Source organism: Lepisosteus platostomus, chromosome 10, assembly GCF_059453375.1.
Source record: "Lepisosteus platostomus isolate fLepPlt1 chromosome 10, fLepPlt1.hap1, whole genome shotgun sequence".
Classification (NCBI taxonomy): Eukaryota; Metazoa; Chordata; class Actinopteri; order Semionotiformes; family Lepisosteidae; genus Lepisosteus; species Lepisosteus platostomus.
The window spans coordinates 55,016,793-55,037,055 of record NC_142620.1 but is presented as its reverse complement, the minus strand read 5'-3'; the positions used below and the strand labels follow the sequence as shown (position 1 = coordinate 55,037,055).

The following is a 20,263-nucleotide window of genomic DNA, read 5'->3' as shown; positions in this document are numbered from 1 at the left end:
TCAGCAGAATTTAAAATGAAGTCAGGTGGGAATATAAAGATGAAAGAAGCTTGTTAAATTTAAAAGTAGGTCTTTTCTTTGGAGGGAAGAGAGAGGTGGTGGAGTACATTAGCTTCTGGTCTGCCAGAATGTGTTGTAAACCCTCAAAGAATGGTAGAATCAAGTTAGACCATATCTTTCTCTTTCATTCGCCTTTAAAAATGTCTGTCAATCCAATGGCAGTGGCAAGGTCTGTAATGCATGAAGTGCAACATTATTGCAGTGCAAGCTGCCCCCTCCAGGTGCGTTGAGGACAGTGCCTTGGGTTGTTAAAACAGTACCTACTGTACCACAGCAAGAGCATAGGTGAAGGACTCTGAACCAATCAGCACCCAGACATGCGTAATATCCCCAAGTACATAAACATGGCTGGGCAATAAGAAATGTATCTTGCAAGGGTGTTGGATGTGATGTAATTGTTTATAACTAAGTTGGAAGTTGGAGAGGGACAACAGCAACCAAGAACTGAATGCTTTGTGAATGCTTTCAATACTTGGTGAGAACCATTTGGCTTCACCTGTCTGGTTAATGGGTAGTCTCCTGGCCACAGGACGAGGAGGCAGGAACCCCACCCCAGAGTGGATGAACCAGGAGCACCTGCAAGGCGGGGACGGGCAGAGGAGGGATGCTTGAGACCAGTGCGAAAGGAGGCTTTTGAGTTTAGTTTATGTCACTTGTTTCGTAATGATGGTGATCAGGTGTTGCTGTAGGGGATTGACTTCTTGTTGTTATCCCTCCCGAACTTCGGTTAATAACTTCCATTTATTAATCTGATGAAAGGATTATTCTGATTGAGGGAGTGACTTCATACCACCATCGCTACAAACTATGTTCTTTTTCAAAGGACAGCGGACAGAAATGATTAAACTCTCTACCGAACTCTGTGTTCCACCCAAGAGAAGAATTCTTCTCCTGTGTTTGTGTCCATCTTTACAACTGCTACGAGCAGAAACAATGAGAAACAATGAGAATGTGAAAAGACTTCACAGTTATGCTGTTGACATGCTCTAAGCCATTATAGAATACAAACAGATCCTGGCAGACAAAGTGGCACAGAGCTCGAGAGCTGCAAGCTTCTGAAGCCACCCTCCCGTCGCTGGCTTCAGAGGGCTTGCCTTTATCCTTCTGAGGTTATGACAGACTCAAGTAAAAACTATATAAAACACTGGCACAATTACAACCAATTGCATGGGCACTTACGCACCAGGTGGGCCCCATGGCTCTTGAATTTCTTTCTGAAGCCAGTCAAAGCTGTCAGACTGAGATGGCTGCCGTTTTTGAAGCCTGAATCAATGCTTCCCTATTCTGACATCTCCTGAACTGCTGCTAGTGAAACTGAGCTGTCTAATTGACTAGTAGTTTGCTTTGATTTCGAAATCTAATGGTTTCCTTTTTCAATTTCTCACCATCATATTTATTTACTTTTCTAAGCAATGTGTATGATCCTGTACTGAAAATCTATCACAAAAATACTTCGTCAAACCAATTTCCAAAACTTTTACATCACCACCCTGCGTAGGGCAGTCCATTTCCAAGTCCTGTGAGCTCTTCAATTTGTCAAACGATGGTGCACATCTATGCAAATAGGTCTGTATTGGACAATTCTAACACCACACCCTCTTTCTGTGTCGATTCCTTCTGTGTCTGAAAACACAGGCCTGGATCCTGCAAGGAGGAGATCAAGTCAGCCAGCAGGGCAGCCCCCAAGCCCATGTCCCCATCTGACTTTCTGGATAAGCTCATGGGGAGAACCTCTGGATACGATGCCCGCATCAGGCCCAACTTCAAAGGTACTTCCATAAGTGACTACCCATGTGAGGCAGCCTGAAAGGCGCATTTCTGAAGAATGAGATGAAATAAATACTAGGCCCTTACCATGAGTAACACTCCAGAAACCAGCAGTGTGTGGATCCACAAGAGTTGGTCACCTACGTCTATGTACTGTATATACAGGTGATGGTGACTGCCAAAGGACTGTTAATGTCAGAATTGACAGACACATTATCATGCCTACTTGAAAGCAGAACATGCATTTAACTACTGTGAGGCTGTAGCTTTACATTACATACCCACCACTCCCATCTGTATCACAGGGTCACAACTGTCCATCCAAACCCACCTAAACGCAGTCCTGCTGCTGCCCTTGTTGATGCTCCTGCAGAGCTACAAATATTTCCTCTTACAAAGGAAATGTTGGTTTTTGAGTGGTCCTCTTTTGGTCCAGTTTATATGTTTGTAAGGTATGTCAAGCTATACTATTCTAGCAGTTTAAAATACAGGGTGTGATATTCTCATTGGTTTATAGCCGGTATGGATCTTGCTGTATCCACCCCCTGGTCCCGGTCAGCAGATGTTTTAAAATGTACAAGTTCTGCATCTTACAACCTTTTGGGCTTAAGATTGAGCCATATTTCTGGAATACTTTCATAAAGAGCACAAAATGACTGAGGGAAAATCCCAATATATTTTTAACTTAAGAAAACAAAAGATAACAAGAGAACAACACTAACACCCACTTTCAGATGCTTATTATATTACATGTTTAATAAGTTGGTAGGACATTCAAATGAAAGCTCATGTTAAATGTAACGTTCGTGAAAAGAGATATTCAACAACTGCATAACACATACATCACATTCTCATCAAACTCTGTTAGGATATTAACAAAGAAAACATGTTGAAGTTACAAAAAACATTGCATAATTGTGCAGGACTGATGCCACTGTGTTCTCAATTCAGGTCCACCTGTGAATGTCACCTGCAACATATTCATCAACAGCTTCGGGTCTGTCACAGAAACCACAATGGTAAGAGCTTCCAACTGAAATCTCCTAGAATCACACCTGTCCTGACACATTTTTTTCAGAAGTATGTTTCTGGGTTATTACTCCTAGAAAGCTGTTTAATCTGAAGAGCAGAGCACAAGGAGCTTGAATGCCTTGCTCAGGACAGCAGGCCACCTAGTAACATTCCCCTTGCTTTCTTCACCAAAGCTCCAGATCATAGCATTCACTGCAGAGCAGCACAAACACAACACAGCTCCATCTTGTATCATTCAGTTAAGTAGCTCTATTTGGAAGCATTTAGAAGAAAATAAGCAGCAGATCTCTGTGCATATTGTAGAAAATAAACATAAAGTGTTTTTGTCTTTGTTTATTGTGCTTTATCTTCTGTTTATCCTCTTTGCTTATATCTTCTGCACATCAGAGTGAGAGTTCAGGGTTTAATCTGATCTGTTAAGTGCAAAATGCTCATCCATGGCATACAAAAACAAGGAGCCAGAAAGGAAAAGCTACCTGCAGAAATTCTGAGAAGAGTAGTTGTATTTAAATTAATGACCCAATTATAATTAAGTACCTTATCTGCAATTAAAATTAAAATAAATTCAGAAATGAAAAATAGAAGACATTAATAAGTCTTAAGGGGAAGGGTTTGGTGAGCAAAACTGAAGATATTAACTGTAATAGATTGCCAGAAGACTACAGCAGGCTTACACCAGGGTAAGATCCCTTTAGAAGGAAGCAGCAATAATTTCTCTGCGTGGTGCTCCAAAGTCTTCTACTTATTTTGATTAATGCATTGTCTCTGCTTGTTCTTCTGCTGCTTTTGATGGGCTTAAGTTAGAATTTTGAAAAATGCAGGGAAGATCCATTAATCTCAGCTGAGCTGCATCATGTTTTTTTTTCTCCTTAAAACTGCAGAATGTACGCACTTAAGAATACACTTTTTTTTCTTTTTTCACCCAACCACCTTAACAAAAACTAATGCCTTGGTGTTGGGGGAACAATGAGTGATCAATAAGGCAGCATTGAGCTCTATAACTCTCCTGGAGAACCTCATCTGTCATTGGGGTGGATGCGTTGGGCTGTGCTGGTCAGTGGTAAAAGCAGAAATGTACATTTCTTTCTCAGTTGCGAGTTGTGGGCTTATGAGAGACCATAATACAGAAGACGTGTAGGAGGCAATGCCTGTTTCTACAGTAGAATCCAAAGAAAAGGCTTTCTTCAGCTAGCTAAAACAATTTTACCGCTCTCATTGTATGTGGGTACTCTATAAGACACTTTTTCTCAAGATGAATGGCATTCAACGAATTTATTTCAGAGACATTCTGATTCCTGAATCCCAAATCTTTGTTTAGTTACATGTTTCTTTAGCTATCTATTTTTCAAGAAAAAATAAGAAGGAGCCTCTGTTGCTTTAGGTAAAGTTTTCATCCGACGCCTGACCGGGGGGGGGGGGTGGGGGGGGCAGTGGTGAAGGGATATGTCCTCTCCAGCAGTGTGTCCACGCACAGGGCAGTCAGTGACTCTCCTTCAGCTTTCGCCTGAATACGCACGGTCCTCAACTGACCAACAGCTGCCGTCCCACAGCCCCGTTCCGAACCAGTCAAATCGATAAGAAGAAGCGAAATCAGCTGAGCTGAGCGCCGAACCTTACAAACACAGCCCAAGTAAGAATGAAGGTTAGCTTACAGTCTATTACAGAGCACATTAGTCCTCACCGAGCGGTACCAAATGAATCCGTCACGCAAATGAGGAGAGAAAGCAGGGTAACTCGGAATAAAAAAGAACAGATACAACTTAGATTCGTCTGGAAGTGAGTGGTGTCTGCTGCTCTCTCTCCCTCGCCGCAGGACTACAGACTGAACGTGTTCCTGAGGCAGCAGTGGAGCGACCCCCGGCTGGCGTACAGCGAGTACCCCGACGACTCCCTGGACCTCGACCCCTCCATGCTGGACTCCATCTGGAAGCCCGACCTGTTCTTCGCCAACGAGAAGGGGGCCAACTTTCACGAGGTCACCACGGACAACAAGCTGCTGCGCATCTTTAAGAACGGCAACGTGCTGTACAGCATCAGGTACGCCACCAGGGCCACAGTGCGAGGGGCCATCTGAGTGACAGCTGCACGACACACCCCTTTACACTGCACCACCTGGAAATCTCTGAAAAGAAATAAAAGCTCTTCTTCTCTAACCTACTTTAACTTCTCTTTCATAGCAAGTCACGCCTCTTATTCACCCAAAACTGAACAAGAAAGGATCCCTGTTAGAGTTCTCAAAATCTCATCAAATTGGCAGATATTAAGTACAAACTAGGCAACTGTTAAACTGAAAACATGAGATATGCCAAGATGTGTCAGCACAGAAGCATGCAGTGGCAAAAGAGATCATTCCAGTGCTTTTTCTCTCAGATTAGGCAGATTTTGTTGAATCGTGTTGCAGATTCCACTGGATACAGTTAGTCTCTCAGTGGGTCTGTAAGAAATAAGTCAAAACTTGTTTTTAAATATAATAGATATCTCAGAAATGAATGCATTCCCACGTGCACCATGCTTGGAACTTAAAAGTGCACAACACACATTGCCCAACAGATAATTATACAGCAGCTCGTTAACAGCAAAAGTCCTCAACAGCGCTTATTTTTCCCATTAGCAATCTAATCTAAGAAAGCTTTATACATTGGCAACCCGAATAAATAAAATAACAGATGAACTGCTCTGCAATAAACATATTGTTTCAGTAATGCTGTGATGTAGAAGAGGTACTGAAATAATTTTCTTTTGCAGTGCATCTTCCCACAAAAATACCTCTGCCATTATCGTCTAGATTCCAAGTAAAAGCTAGGCGAGTCAGCTCAGACGTCTATGTAATTTGCAATCAGAATGGTACATTACAATATTCCTGACTTCTCTGCATCTGCTACCCCTTATTTCCTTGTCTTTATTTCCTTTGCTATGTGTGTAATATTGCTTCCTCTGTCTCTTTCTGTTTTCCTGCCTCCTGAGCTTCCTCCTCTGTCTCTTGTCTTGTCTCTATCTCAGGCTGACTCTGACCCTTTCCTGCCCTATGGACTTGAAGAATTTCCCAATGGATATTCAGACATGTACCATGCAGCTTGAAAGCTGTGAGTCCGTTGATTTCCTTCCTTTTTCTTCTTCTCATTTCACACTCCACCTCAGTCCCATCACCCAAGGAGGTACCTAGGGAGTATGACAGATTAAAAAATCACAGAGCGCGTGGCAGGAATCTCAGGATAGCGTCCCTGCTAACATGGTTTTGATAGGCAGGAAGCTACATAACGTGCCAAGAACTTCCGGCTGTGCATCCTGAACTCAGACCCTTGCGTCTTTTACCTCAGGAATATACACCATTGTCCCCTGTACAAAAGCACCACAACAGCAAGCACTATTTTGTTTTCTTTTATTCAGCAGGATTAAAAACGGAAAAAAACAGCAATAATCCCCAACCCTCTGACACTCTCCCCTTCTGCTTCCAGCTGTGAAACCTCCTCCGTCTGCAGAACTCATTTTCAGGATATCAATAATGAAAGTTTCCTTGCGTGTCCCTCAGATTACGTGTCAGACCTCTGGCATGCCCACAGCACCTTTTATCCACACACAGAGAGAAAAGAACCGCTTTGTTTATCAAAAGCCAAATGAGGAGCGGAGGCAACATTATTCACTGGAATGGATCGCCTCCCCCAGCCCTGGAATTAAAGCTATGGCAAAATCTAAATCTGTAAAACCACTGGCCTTTGTGCACTGGTTACCGATTCGGGTATTTTTAATATCTACAGATCTTTCGATGAACAGGATGTTCCTTGAAGCATGTGTGCATATTTCAATCTCGCCCACTACTGCTGCTGGCTGAGGGAAGAAAACCACTAATAAAAAACTGAAATGGCTCAGTCTGTCTGTAGGAAATAACTCAGCATTACTGGGTCACTCGCAGCTTGCAATTAAATGCTTCCTTGCCAAGACTATTACTGAAAACCTCCACAAATGAAAGAGAATGGACAGGTCAAAGCCGATTAGAGGGGCATAATCATTTCTAATTAAAGAGAGCACTTTCCTGCAGCTTAACAGTTCTTTTTTGATAGTGGGAATACAGCAAGTGTTAAAATGTGGCCAGGGAGTAATATCACCCCACTTCCAAGGACATCAGAAAGACAGCAAGTCTAGAACTATATGTTCCAAATCCCAGATGTGTGCATATTTCAACATTTGATATTATAACATATACACTGCCCACATATTATATGATTCACTTTTAAAACTTCAAAAAAGAAGGCTACAATAAAAAAAAATAAAGAATTAAAAAGATACTCTCCCAACAGAAGAATACCTTGCTTATTCATTTTCAGAAAATCTTCACTGTGCCAAGATTGCTCTGGCAACCACATTCATTTCTAAAATCGATTCAGCTTTATCTGTGCGCCTGTCCTGCAACCAGCTTCTTCTTCTCTAGTGGGGTCTTGTGAGTTATGGTCTCTGACATGGAGAGGATTACTGGAGTGCCTGGGCACTACAAGAGGCAAATTCAAGGAAATCTCCTGAAATGCCTTTTCCATTCCAAAATATCCGGGAAAGTTAATATATAAAAAAACATTTTTTTTTCATACAAAGTTTGATGCCCTTTGGTCATTCTGTAATTGAGTCCTAGCTGTCTTTTATCTGTCTCCTACGTACTTCATGTGAAATAAGATATTATTGCTCAACTATTAAAATCTATTATTTCCAAAAGGTATCCCTCCTCTCATTTAAACCTGCACATCATCATAGTGAGCAGTTGAGTAAAAGCAGACAGTGGGAATTTGCTCCCTTGCACAACTCCTGTCTCAACTGTTTTTCACTGACCCTATTGTTGGCCCTTTATAAGCATAACTGGATCACAACACAGAGCAACAGTGGTCGGTTTTCCCACCAGTAAAACTCTTGTCATCTTGTACATATGTATTTCCCTATATGAAAGGACATGAGGGGAAGAGGCACCTAAAAAATGCACTTTAGGATTAAGGATGTTTTGTCAAGCGCATGCATAACTCAAGAAAAATAAACAAGGGAAAAGAAAAAGTTCCAATTCAATAAATAATTGATAATTGTTTTCTGTTTGCTCCATAGCCTGGTATACCGTGAGTGCCACAGAAAAATCTCCAAACAAACAATTTGTTTTATTTTTTGTCTTGTTCTGGCTTCTTGTTGGAACTGGGGATAACATCTTGAATAATGTATGCCTTTGTAACTCAGACCTCAAGGGGCTGAGATAGACATCAGCATTATTCAGACGCGTCAAGAATTCCACACCATTCCAGCATGCCTCATGCATTTTAAATGAGCCTGTAAACTCACCCAGCACAGAGCCACTGGTGTTACGGTTGAGATGGGCAAAGGAGAGGGCATCTTTAGAACAGAAACTGGAAGTGTGATGAACATTATTATAATGTTTATTTAAATGATTGTGCCTGGAGCATTTTTGTCTACAGAGTTTGCCCTGAAATCTTCCTGGTCATCGCGACATATTTGCAGTAACTATCTTACAAGGCGTATTATTCAATCTGTATTCCCTTCTCCATTTGTTAAGTAACGTGTGGAAACCCTTCGCAAATATTTCAAGCAGGTGGCCCAGCTTGCAAATCACATGCTTTTCAAGTCACCAGATTTTGACATGTTCAGGCAGCTTTATGCCATTTTGCCATCGACAGGTAACGGAAAGATAAGCCCCTACCCTCACTTCAGTTGCACAGATTGTGTTGGGTGTGTGTCTTACTGTGAATTCGAGCTGTGTCCAGATCTATCTCACTTGCTTACTTGCCTCCTACTTCACTGACAAGAGAAGGCATAAATAACACAGGAAAATGAGTTCATCCCTTTGCATTTAAAATGTGCTTACGGTTTGCATAAGTATTATTGTGTGGCTCGTGATCAAGATCAAAACGTTGTAATAATCCAAAATAGTTTACAGGAGAGTACTTTTGTTAAATACACTAAAAATACTTTCATGCATACAAATGTTGCAAAAAGGTGCCAAGAAGTATCTTTTTACCACAATCCCCCCCAACTAAAAATAATAAGGGAAGTCTGTGGACTCCCTATACTTCAGGTAACAGGCTCAATGTATTCATTTTCTGGGACAGAGCATTTCAGACGTCCAGCAAGCGATGTCTCCCTCTTCCTCTGCAGTTGGCTACACCATGAATGACCTCATTTTTGAGTGGCTGGATGAGGGCCCAGTGCAGGTGGCCGAGGGACTCACGTTGCCCCAGTTTCTGCTGAAAGACGAGAAGGACCTGGGCTACTGTACCAAATACTACAACACAGGTCAGCTTCCTATCATCTCCTCCTTTAGGCACCATCAGGAGAATCTGGTAGGATCACTTTGGCTGTAGCTCTATTGTTTTCATTCTTTAAATTGCTGATTTAAAGGATATTTGAATATGTGTGCAGAGGCCGACCACCCTTCAAATTCCTAAGTTCATAACTTGCTTTCATTGATTCCTTAGTTAAACTTAAATATTTTGTCTGAACACGGTAGACAGTTGGATGTAAGTACATATTGTACCTGCAGCCCACTCCAATAGAATAGAATAATCAGTTTAAATCTGCAACGTGGCAAGAGTTCATTTCCATGAGAACTGGCCTTATTAGGAGGCACAGGGACACCTGTCCATCTCACCTGTGTTCACTCTCCCCGGTTCTCTGTGGCTGAAGGGAAGTTCACCTGCATTGAGGTGAAGTTCCACCTGGAGCGGCAGATGGGTTACTACCTGATCCAGATGTACATCCCCAGCCTGCTGATTGTCATCCTGTCCTGGGTCTCCTTCTGGATCAACATGGACGCAGCTCCAGCCAGGGTTGGCCTGGGCATCACCACTGTGCTCACTATGACCACCCAGAGCTCAGGATCCCGGGCTTCCCTGCCCAAGGTAAGCCTGGTGACGAAGGTCCTTCTCCTGCTAATGCCCCTGGAATCACTCACATGCACGAAGAACTGAAGTTACATTGGATGTTGTTCGCATCACGTCCCCTCCAGGGCAGACTGAGGGTTTTCTCCCCCTCTAGTAAAGTTACAAGTGTGTGACAAATACTGTAGATCGGGTGAGAAGCAGTGTACATCTGGCATGTCAGTTCCATTCCCCTCCAAGGTTTATGAATCACAAATTCAGCTGCTCTCCAAACAAGCTGTCATTTGTAGGGGATTCACATCACAGTGAGCCCGGATCTGAAGAGCATTCAATTGGTCAGCTGAATTGCTAGCCTGTCCATTTCAGCGCTTTTCTTTCTGCACGAACCTGCAGCATTTTGAAGCTGTCCTTATTCAGGAAACCACTGACACAGCAGGAAATAAAAGCTGTGATGTACACTGCACTGAAAACAGCACAAGCTCCACACATGCCCTCTTTAACCAGGAGCTGCTGTAGGGCCACCGGATTGCCGAACATAATGAACGTCTTTTAGCACGAGAGCCAAAGTGCGCTGCTGAAGGACATGTGCTCAAACTGCTCTGGCTTGTGTTCCAGGTGTCGTACGTGAAGGCCATCGATATCTGGATGGCCGTATGCCTGCTCTTCGTGTTTGCGGCTCTCCTGGAGTATGCAGCGGTCAACTTTGTGTCACGGCAGCACAAAGAGTTCATCAGGCTGAGAAAGAGGCAGCGCCGACAGAGGATAGTGAGTTTGATTCCTCTCTCTGTGCATGGCAGGTATTCAGGGACTAGGAGTCTCAAACACAGCCAGTCTCCACCTCGGCCCAGTCTCACAGAAAGCCTGCTGGCCTGTACACTTAGGTACCTTCCACTCCGTGCAGATCTGAAGTACTTCTCTGTCAACCTTCAATCACATTTAACGTCAAAACGGCACCTCACTCGATGGTATCAACAACAAATACCGCTGAATTAATAAGTTGTGGATTTTATTAAGGTTTGGTAGAAAGCTTGGGTTTGATTTCAGGGATGCCAATTTTTTTAATCATGGGGTGTGAAGCAATTTCCAATAAATATAATCCCAGAATATGCATAGGAACTAAATGTGGAGTTCCTAAAACATAACGCTTCATTTTTTAAATAGCTTCTGAATATGATTTTTTTTTTGTTGAAATAGAGCGCTGAGTTGTCGCAAAGTAGGCTTGTCCACTGTACCAAGCCTGGATCATTGATCCAACCCTGTGTGAAATGTTTGAATTAACTTTAGAAATCCTCTTCTTTGTTGTTAGTTGCTTTTGGAATATAATGTAATGTATTACATAATGTAAGTCTGTCTGAGATCAGTATTGATTTTGTTCTCCCACTGACAAAGGGAGTCCAAGATTATCAATAACATATATTGATGCTTGACCTCATGTACACCATTGTGTATTGACAAGGATTAATCAATATTTCCCTTTTTTACTTGGACAATGTGTTTTAGAGTACCAGAAAGCTATCACACCCTGATTTTAGTTCTGAACTGAAACCTAGTATTACTCCCCAGCATTGGTGATTGCAAATTGTTGGTGAATCTCTGACCAAAATATTTTTTCTTAGCTTGAGGGCAGGAGCTGGGATGATCCAAGTTCCATCTCAGTCTTATGTAATAGATTTTGTCCTCTGAACTTAAAAACAAAAGCCAAGAGCCTTTGTCCTTTTGCACCATGTTTCCTTAAACTAGATGAAAACACAACTTTGATGGCAATCCTAAGATTGTGTAAACGCAATAGTCTGTTAGTCTGTTTCTTTGGTGCAGATAGCAGTGTCTCTACAGCAGTATAATAAGTCACCTAGAAGTGCCAGCCCAAACTTCACAGCACAAACTTCAAGAATAGCTCTATGAATCCCCTAACTCATCAGAATCAACATTCAGCTAGTCGTCAGACCCAGCAGGTCCAAGTGATGGACAACAATTCTGATTTAAAAACATAACAACAGCTATGTCAATCAATAGGTCTCAACAGATTATCAAAGGCCACTCTCTGCTTTCAGTCCCAATTCCTCCATTTTTAGGAAACTGTCCTGATTTTCCCCGCAATAAAATTGCTCCAAAGATAATTTTCCCTGCAATAAAGCTGTGTGTCAGCAGAGCCGCCTCTCCTGCCCCGGATCATTCCACTTTCTTTCCATCAGCAGAGGGAAAGAGACACACTTACAGTGCACTTACAGATCTGGATGTATGTGTGTGTTCTAAAGATTGACCAATTTCATTTATCAAAATGTTCGTCACTTTGAATACATTTTACACACATGCAATATAACCTGCCTTATTTTTAAAAACAAAGTACCTCTAATGTCTGCCTTCACCATTTCAGTCAAACCACAGTTATTAATTATTAATGAAACTGACAACCCTCATCAATGTAGTAGATAGGCAGCCTAGGAGCACACAGGAGATCCCATCGCACACTAAGCTCCTGCATGGCTCTTTAGTTCTCTGTTCTATGGACATAAGCAATTCATAATTTAGTCTGAATGGAGGATTGTGAAGGGTTGTAGACTTGTAACTGGAAGGCTGTGGGTTCAAATCCCAAGTTGCTCAGTGGCTCAGGATCTGCGCCTGTGGCTGGAAGGTTGCTGGGTTCCATTTCCGCGGCCGGCAGAGGAATCCTATTCCGTTGGGCCCCTGAGCAAGGCCCTTAACCCCAACTGCTCCAGGGGCGCTGTACAATGGCTGACCCTGCACTCTGACCCCAAGCTTCTCTCCCTGTCTGTGTGTCTCATGGAGAGCAAGCTGGGGTATGTGAAAAGACGAATTCCTATTGCAAGAAATTGTATATAACTGACAAAGTGATCTTATCTGATCTATGTACTGCCAGTGCACTCTTGAGCAAGGTACTGTACTTTAGTCAGTTGGCTTCACTTGAATGGACAGCTACAGTGTGTATAGTAAAAGAATACAAATATAAGTTGCTCTGGATAAAAGTGTCAATGATTAAAGAATGAAATTACAGATGAATACAAATTTATGTAATAATGCTGGCAATACTATTTTAAAGACATTTATACTAAAATAAACATATTCTATACTGTATATATTAATCTGAAAAATAAGCCACGCTACACATTACAATAAAGTGTCTTATTAGACTATCAAGGTCATGAAACCCTGTGAAGTATAAAAGGCTTTTGATACCAAAAAGCAGTGATTCATCATAACATCAATAACATTCATTTTAATTATGTCTTTAACTGTCCCATCTTATATCAGTCCTAAAAAGACTGTCCAGTTCTTGCATGTGTGATTAGTTATGACATGAAATGCTCTGGAAATAATGTGCTACCCTCTAGATGATTTCTGTACTCTAAAACTGCAGATTCAGTCATCTCAAGGTTAAACTTGTTTAGCTATGCCCATTATACAAGCAGAGCTTCCCATTAAGGGCATTTTATGAGTACAGAATAACATAAAGAAGTCACACTTAAAATGAAACTCTAATCGTGATCTTGAGCTGGAGTACGGAGAGGCACTTGACCTCAAGCCCTGCCAACCTGTTTAATCGCATTATTGCAATTTCTCTATTTACGTCTCTGCACAAAGGGTCTGGTTAGCCAAACAGGAAGCACAGAGTCACTGCGGAAGGCGTGTGACCTGCCTGGCGGTGAGCCCACGTATGGGACGATATCCCAGCACTGCAGCACCGGCTCCAGGGTAAACTGACCTCTGTCCCAAAGGGCACGGTGTCCGGCACGCGTGAGTCTTTGTCCCGGAGAGCTCCTCCACACCCACCCTCCCTCCCGAGTCTCCCCCGCCACTCCACGTGCACTCTCCTCGCGGCTCACTCCCTGTCCCCCGCTGCACCATGTCTCCGGTCCTCCTCTCTTCGCCTCTGACCTGTCATCGGCCTTGAATGCAGCCTCCGAAAGAAAAAATCTTGGAACAAACCCTTGATCCTAATCGCATTCACACAAGATCTTTTCCGTGAGCGTCGGTTTTTCTTACTCCGGGAGTCCTGGGAAGTACGGGAAGCTCTCAATGGGATCTCCTTCCTCTGCTCTGCTCGGAAGAGACAGATGAAGGTTTCTGTTGAATTCATCACGGCTGAGGTACAATGTAAACAAGGAGTAGTGAAATGGCAAGAGCAGTCCAGACCCGACCAGCTGGCCATCTCCTTGGTTACAGGTACCACCTGGACGTTGTGGGCATTCCTCTTCACAGTGTCGGGGTGATTCCTACCCCAGGGCTGTAAGACCACAAAATGTCTATTGCAGTCACTCTCAGGAGGCTTCTCAATGGAGCGTTCGGTGTCTTATTCTGGATATTAATTGGCTTTTTTAAGAGCTGATTAATTGGGATGTTTAGTGCCAAAAACTCCGTTGTCATTTCAGACCCTCAACCTCCTCCCGTTTGCATCGTCAGTCCTTATGTGACAAGCCTTGCAATCACTGACAGATGCTTCTTCTTTAAAGTCTGTTCCCAAGGCTTTGATCTGGCGGTGAGGGATTTATCAGGATCCGGAACAGTATGCTCTCACTTTCTGCAATTCCCCCTTGGCATGGACTCTGCTCTCCTATTACAGATTAGATAAGTGTTATGACATCAGCTATCTGAATTCAATCCTCCATTTGGTAGGAAAGAATTTAAATAATATTCCACATTGTACGGAATTCTATAAGTTCACGCTGACGGAGAGCAGAAAAGGAAAAGGATGATGTGACAGTGGACATGGTTCCTCATATACTCACACACATACATTGATTATAGTTTGAAAATATTTTTTCTGTAATAAAATCAGCATTTACCTTTCGATTTGCACTTAAAATCAAATTGGTTGAACATTGAAATGAAATCTAAAACAGTGACTTACTTCCACCAAATTCATCTCTTTAAGAACCTGTTCTGAAACTTGCTCATCCATCAATGGTAATTACTACCTTAATTTTAAAACAACAGATTTGTTTTTCACATGGTTCTGTGTCTCTGTATCAGAAACACCTTCCTGCATGTGAGCACGACAATGTCCCAGTCCCGTTCAGAAGAATATTTATTCTGACTCAAGCAAGATAATATAACTTTTTTTTCACCATATCATAGACAAAGGCACAAAGAAAGATGGGATTATTTGGATTTTGTTTGATTTAAGAACATAAGAAGAGTTACTGTACAAATGAGAAGAGGTCATACAATTCCTAAATGCGAACTACACTTTTGGCATAAAATTGTAAATCTTTCCTTTGATTTGTACTTTACTGTTTTTTCAAGGGTACAACAGCAGTACCCCACCAGGATTAGAACCTGCAACCTTGCAATTATAAATCCAGAGCCATATGAGATTTATATAACTATTTTAGCAGCTAAGTGGACAAAGTGCTATGAAAATATACTGTATGCATTTAAGTAATACTTTTATTTTAAAAATATATGTAATATATCCACCAGGCTTCATCCACTCATGTGTCTTTTAGCTTCCTGGTTTGACATCTACAAAATCAGATAGGTCGTTTTCGTTATCTCACTTTATTATCCACAACTATAAGAATTAAATATTTTTTCTGTAACCTTTACCCCACCGCCAACCAGAAAAATGCCAATTTAAAAAATATCTTCTAGATTCTATCACGAAAATGGAATATAAATGAAGACACCTAGCACCCTGTATGAACTTATAGTGTCATTTCTTTGTATTGTGAATAATTCAGGCTCCAATCATTAACACATCTTGTATTTAGATAACTCACTTCAAATACTAGTCTGAAAGCTAAGAAATATTTTTTTGGTTCAGATGAAAGCAAAATTGTTTGATTTGAATAATTCTCTTAAATTTTCCTATGAAAATGTAAATGTGAGAAGTCTGGACAGATACTTTTTGTATTGCCTGGCATGTCAAAACATAAAAAGCTCCCTGTGTGCTTTGAAGCCTTCTGTAATTTGAGGCCGCAGTCATCTCTCAGGAATCTTTTTTACAGTATGTTTACATTGGGTTCAGGCTGATGTTTTTGTCATACATCCAGAGGTGAAAAATCGTGTAAAAATACTTTCTAGAACCTCCAAGGCAATTACTGAACATGCTGATGTGAGTATTAATCTTGTTCTTGAGCCTCTGCACATCCAGGTGAGCCCATAAAAGAATTAAGAAACAATGGCCCCCATGTATTCCATGTAAAACTTTGAAATGCTTGTCTCTCCTTTTGTCCAGGCAGATCTTGTGTAATAAGGTCTTCTGTGTCTGTGTATCTGGACCTTGAAATGCACTTGAAAGTAATATTTAAAGAAGTGAATTCAGACTCTCATTAGAAGGGTTGTGATAATGTATATTTATGGGTGATGTCCTTAATATTTTAATACTCGGCATTAACTTACCTGGCAGAGGAAACAGCAGCTCTGGCTGTGAGGTCAAGACTAACAGATTCCCCCTCACCTGCAAGGTGTGAGCCAGGCACTGTGATAAGCTGTAAAGTGCACAAGGTCCACTATCGTCTTTGTGGAGCTTGACTGTGGACATGCAGCTGAGATAATGGCTCTATCCCCTTGAAGTGCTAGGAAGACACACGAGCAGCAAGGTGGCCTAAATGCAGCAGTATTTCAATGTGACCAGTGTTTCACTCACACAGCTGGGCGGGGGAGCCGGAGCACTCCGCAGACACACGCTGTCAGCTCAACAGCAAGCCTTGCTTTGTGAAAGAAGCGTGCTTGTTAAGTGTTGCCGAGGTGGAAGGCAGATTGGACACTCAGGGCCAGCCCTGCCCATGTCACAGAGAAGTTAATGGGCACCCCGGGTATTGAGGGAGCTGCCAGGGTTGCCCAGTATGTGTGCTGGAGTTGGGGGGGTGTCACGGTGTCAGAGATGGCTAATTATCCAGTTTAAAAACGTCTCACTGCTGACCGCCTCTCTCCAGGTGTTGAGAGAATGTCAAATCCGAGCCGTACAAGTTTTAAAATTCTGGGCAGAATCCAAATGAGCGCTTTTATTCAAAGGCCAATCGCAAAGCCCTCCGTATGAAGCAATGCATATTAATACTCAGATGAGATGTGCACAGTTCCCAAGTCCTCGGGCTGTCACTGAGAAGGAAAACTTAATTGATCACACATCTTTCAGGCTATATTCACTATTTAGGTGTTGTTCTTGCTTTGCACCACTTTTTTCACCTCTATTGTCTGTTTGCCATCATTCAGTATGTGTTTTGCTCATGTCACATGCTAACCTATTTCTGCTTTTAGGCAGCAAAGGTAGTTTGTAACAGATCAGGCGATATGTCAAGAATGGTTTCAATCGATGCTCAGGGACAAACCATACAGCCCATCTAATTATACAGAGAATAAAAAGAAATTATGATCAAATATAGAAACAGAAAATGGGAGAGTGCTGGTATTTTGGAGCAGACTCAGCTCTCGTTCCCCTCCCACCACCATCTTTTACACCTTCCTCGTTGCGGAGTTTTCTGAATTACTACTGAACTGAATACAGGAAGGTGGATAAACCTGGATTCACGGGAAGGAAAAACAAAATTGAGCAGGAATGTGTGGGGGGGGGGGGACCTGGGAAGTCAGGCACCTCACTGGGAAGCCGTCCCCTCGTTCCTTCGCTGCATGTTTGTCCCTGTCTCTTGCAGGAGGAGGAGCTGGTCCGTGAAAGCAGGGGGTTTTATTTTCGTGGGTACGGACTGGGACACTGCCTGCAGATGAAGGACACGGCCGCGGTCGAGGGGGCCACAGTCTTCACCCCCCCGCCGCCCCCGGCACCGCTGCAGGACGCCGAGTCTATCCGCAAGAGGTTCGTGGACCGGGCCAAGCGGATCGACACCGTTTCCAGGGCCGCCTTCCCCCTGTCTTTCCTCATTTTCAACATCTTCTACTGGATCACCTACAAAGTGTTGCGCCATGAAGACATCCACCAGGCCTTGTAGGCACGCTCATCAGAACCACGTTTCCTCTTTCTCCAAACCAAAACTGCCTGTACGATTTACAACCAGAAAGAAAAAAAAATGTGTAAAGATAAAGATATTTTAAAAAGTATTTACTTCTACCAGACATTAAACGGGTGCTGAATATGATAGAACCAAGAGTTCAGGTGCAACTGCGCTTCTAACGAGACAAACACTCTCTCCAAAACAAATGTCACCTATTATAAATATGAATGCCTATTTTGAGGGCAAACGGTGGTTTGCCAGTGTTTTTATTTTTCTGAAATGTAACGCCTTTTCTTTTCTTGTTCGGGATTTTAAAACATGCCATTCAGAGCCAAGCCCTGCACTCTGAGAGCGCGCGAACAGAGCAGACAGGCCCGACAGGTAAAACAGGCCCCAGCGGGCAAGTGTCTGCGCTGACTCGGAACGAACTCCTCTACCATACGCTGCATCTCAGAAATGAATGTTTTTAAAAAAGAGAAAAAAAGAAAATATTTTTTACATGATATTTGAAATGCGTATTTGGGGGGTGTTACAATTAAAGGGGGGCTTATTTGGAATTCCTTGGGGGAAATGTATAGTGTTCCTGAATATTCACAGGTTGTTGATATGATGACTTTTTTAAAATGTGAAACACAATAAGATAGATATTATATATACTGTAAATACTGTATATATACAGAGCTGTCTGGGAATTGGTGACAGCACAAATGTTTTTTGTCTAATTTGAATAAATGGAATATTCTGCCAGGATTTAGTATGTGCTCTCTTCTCCTCCTTGATTCCTGTGTTGTTGCTGGAAGTTTAATTTGTTGATTTGACTTGTTTCCCTTCAAAGACGATCCGATACACACATGGGATCTGAAACCCAAGCTCTGCAATCTGTTAGCGTACAGCAGACAGCAGCGCATGTGTCTGTCTGACATGTGCAGTGGGGTTTTTTGGAGTCAGAGCATAAAATTCCCACCCAGTAACAAGCAAAACAACGAAAACAAGGACAGAATTCCAAGCATTTTTCATCAACAAGAACAATAAGCGAAGATTGCACTCTTTCCCTAAAAGGAGACAACCTCTGTAAAAGCATCTTCAAAAGCACACGTGGCCAGTCCATTATGAGCGATCTCATGCTGTTTGCTTTTGTAAAACATCTACATGCATGTTGCTGGTTAATTTAATGTTCTGTAATTGACTCATGACTCATTTTACATTGCATGCATTGCTAAGAGTGGGCTAATTTTGTGCACGACTAATTCATTTTTTTAACTAATGAAACTAGAACTGTGCTTTATGGGTGTGTCCCAGAAATGGAAAATTATATTAATGTTTTTAGTTTTATTTATATTAAGTTAAATTATTTTTTCTTTAATTGAAGAGTTATTACACTGGGAAGTCCAAGATCACAAGATACCACTTTAGAGTTCAACCCTGGTTATGTCTTAAGGTTCCTCTACAGCAATCTGATTAATCTCTTCAGATGTCTGTAGACTACAGAAGAAAAACACAATTACTCCAGTTTCTTGCTGACACCAAGAAAACACTCTTGTTGCAATGCTCTAAGTGAATGCAAGGTATAATCCAATCATTAATAAGCTTGTCAGACTGTTAACTCACATCTGCAGGATTTCCCATCGCTTCTTGATGAATATCCAGTATGAGTGTTATACAGCTGTGAGGATTATAATAGAGTTATTTTAAATTCATATCTTTTAGTATATCTGCAATGTAAGACATATTGGGTAAATACCTTCTAGCAGTTCTGACTCTCAGTTAAACAGCTCTGGGTCTCTCACACAAACAATTCATCATTAGTTCCCTTTCGGCATCAATGAAAAAGTCCCAGAATGACACCAATGGCAATTAAAGGAAAATTATCATTTATTTTCACATCCTCTGAGGTTGTGAAGATGCAGGAGAAGAGCACAGCCTCAGCAGGAGAGTGAATGGCAGTGCTAAACCAGGATTCAGAATGAGAGGTTTTAGCTGCTAGCGAGACTGGAAATTAAACATTTAACACTGGCATTAAACACTGTCAGTCTTTCCCTATATACCTACTTTTGAGGCTACACATACTGTATCCTGTTCCCCCTCAGGAAAGCCCCTGTACTTGAGCTAACTCACATGCAGCATTCCCTGCTGAATGAGTATAATGCAGCCTGAATGTGCTAAGCCCTGACCGCGTCTACAGTGCCAGCGCTTGAGAAGACAAGAGAAGGCATCTCTGATGCTGATTTAAGAAGTCAGAGATTCGGTCTTCAGCTCCAAGTTGTGGTTTTGCAGGGAACAGCTGAAAAGGGACAAGGCTGACTTCTGAAATCATGCAGGAAAAGCGGAGAAAAAAACATCTCACTGCTCACATTAGGATCCTCCCACAGCAGAAGAGAAAAGTTCAAAAGATTCCTATAGTGCACCATAGATGTAAAGCCCACTAGGGATGAAAAGGGAATGAGCACAGGAGTTGTATGATCGCTACAGGAATACATTGAAGAAAGGAGAGGTAAAAAAAGAAAGACATTACAAGTCCTGAAATAACCAAAAGCCATCCTCATTAAAAAAATCTCTTACAATGTCAATCACTCTATTTCCCCAAAATGGAGAGGAGAGAGGATATTTTTTATACGAATGAGTTTATGCTTCTTTAAC

At 42.0% G+C, this 20,263-nt stretch overlaps 1 protein-coding gene and 1 long non-coding RNA gene across 3 annotated transcripts in view; one reads left to right on the top strand and one right to left on the bottom strand.

Moving 5' to 3' along the window:
* Nucleotides 1-18,376, top strand: part of glra4a (glycine receptor, alpha 4a) — a 42,633-nt gene extending 24,257 nt beyond the window's left edge. The window contains exons 2-10 of one of the 2 annotated variants that reach the window (XM_088597454.1): nucleotides 1,696-1,829; nucleotides 2,779-2,846; nucleotides 4,673-4,896; nucleotides 5,860-5,942; nucleotides 8,998-9,135; nucleotides 9,526-9,740; nucleotides 10,335-10,484; nucleotides 13,320-13,430; nucleotides 17,330-18,376. In XM_088597454.1, coding sequence (XP_088453580.1) covers nucleotides 1,696-1,829; nucleotides 2,779-2,846; nucleotides 4,673-4,896; nucleotides 5,860-5,942; nucleotides 8,998-9,135; nucleotides 9,526-9,740; nucleotides 10,335-10,484; nucleotides 13,320-13,430; nucleotides 17,330-17,623 — 1,417 coding nt within the window. In that variant the 3' untranslated portion in view covers nucleotides 17,624-18,376. The remainder of the gene's footprint in view (nucleotides 1-1,695; nucleotides 1,830-2,778; nucleotides 2,847-4,672; nucleotides 4,897-5,859; nucleotides 5,943-8,997; nucleotides 9,136-9,525; nucleotides 9,741-10,334; nucleotides 10,485-13,319; nucleotides 13,431-17,329) is intronic. The other variant, XM_088597453.1, reaches the window with a different exon arrangement.
* Nucleotides 2,556-6,127, bottom strand: LOC148654152 (uncharacterized). The gene is made up of 3 exons (XR_015924974.1): nucleotides 5,926-6,127; nucleotides 5,182-5,293; nucleotides 2,556-4,971 (listed from the first exon to the last, which is right to left on the bottom strand). It is a non-coding gene; the product is annotated as an uncharacterized LOC148654152 (long non-coding RNA).
* Nucleotides 18,377-20,263: the final 1,887 nt, after the last annotated feature.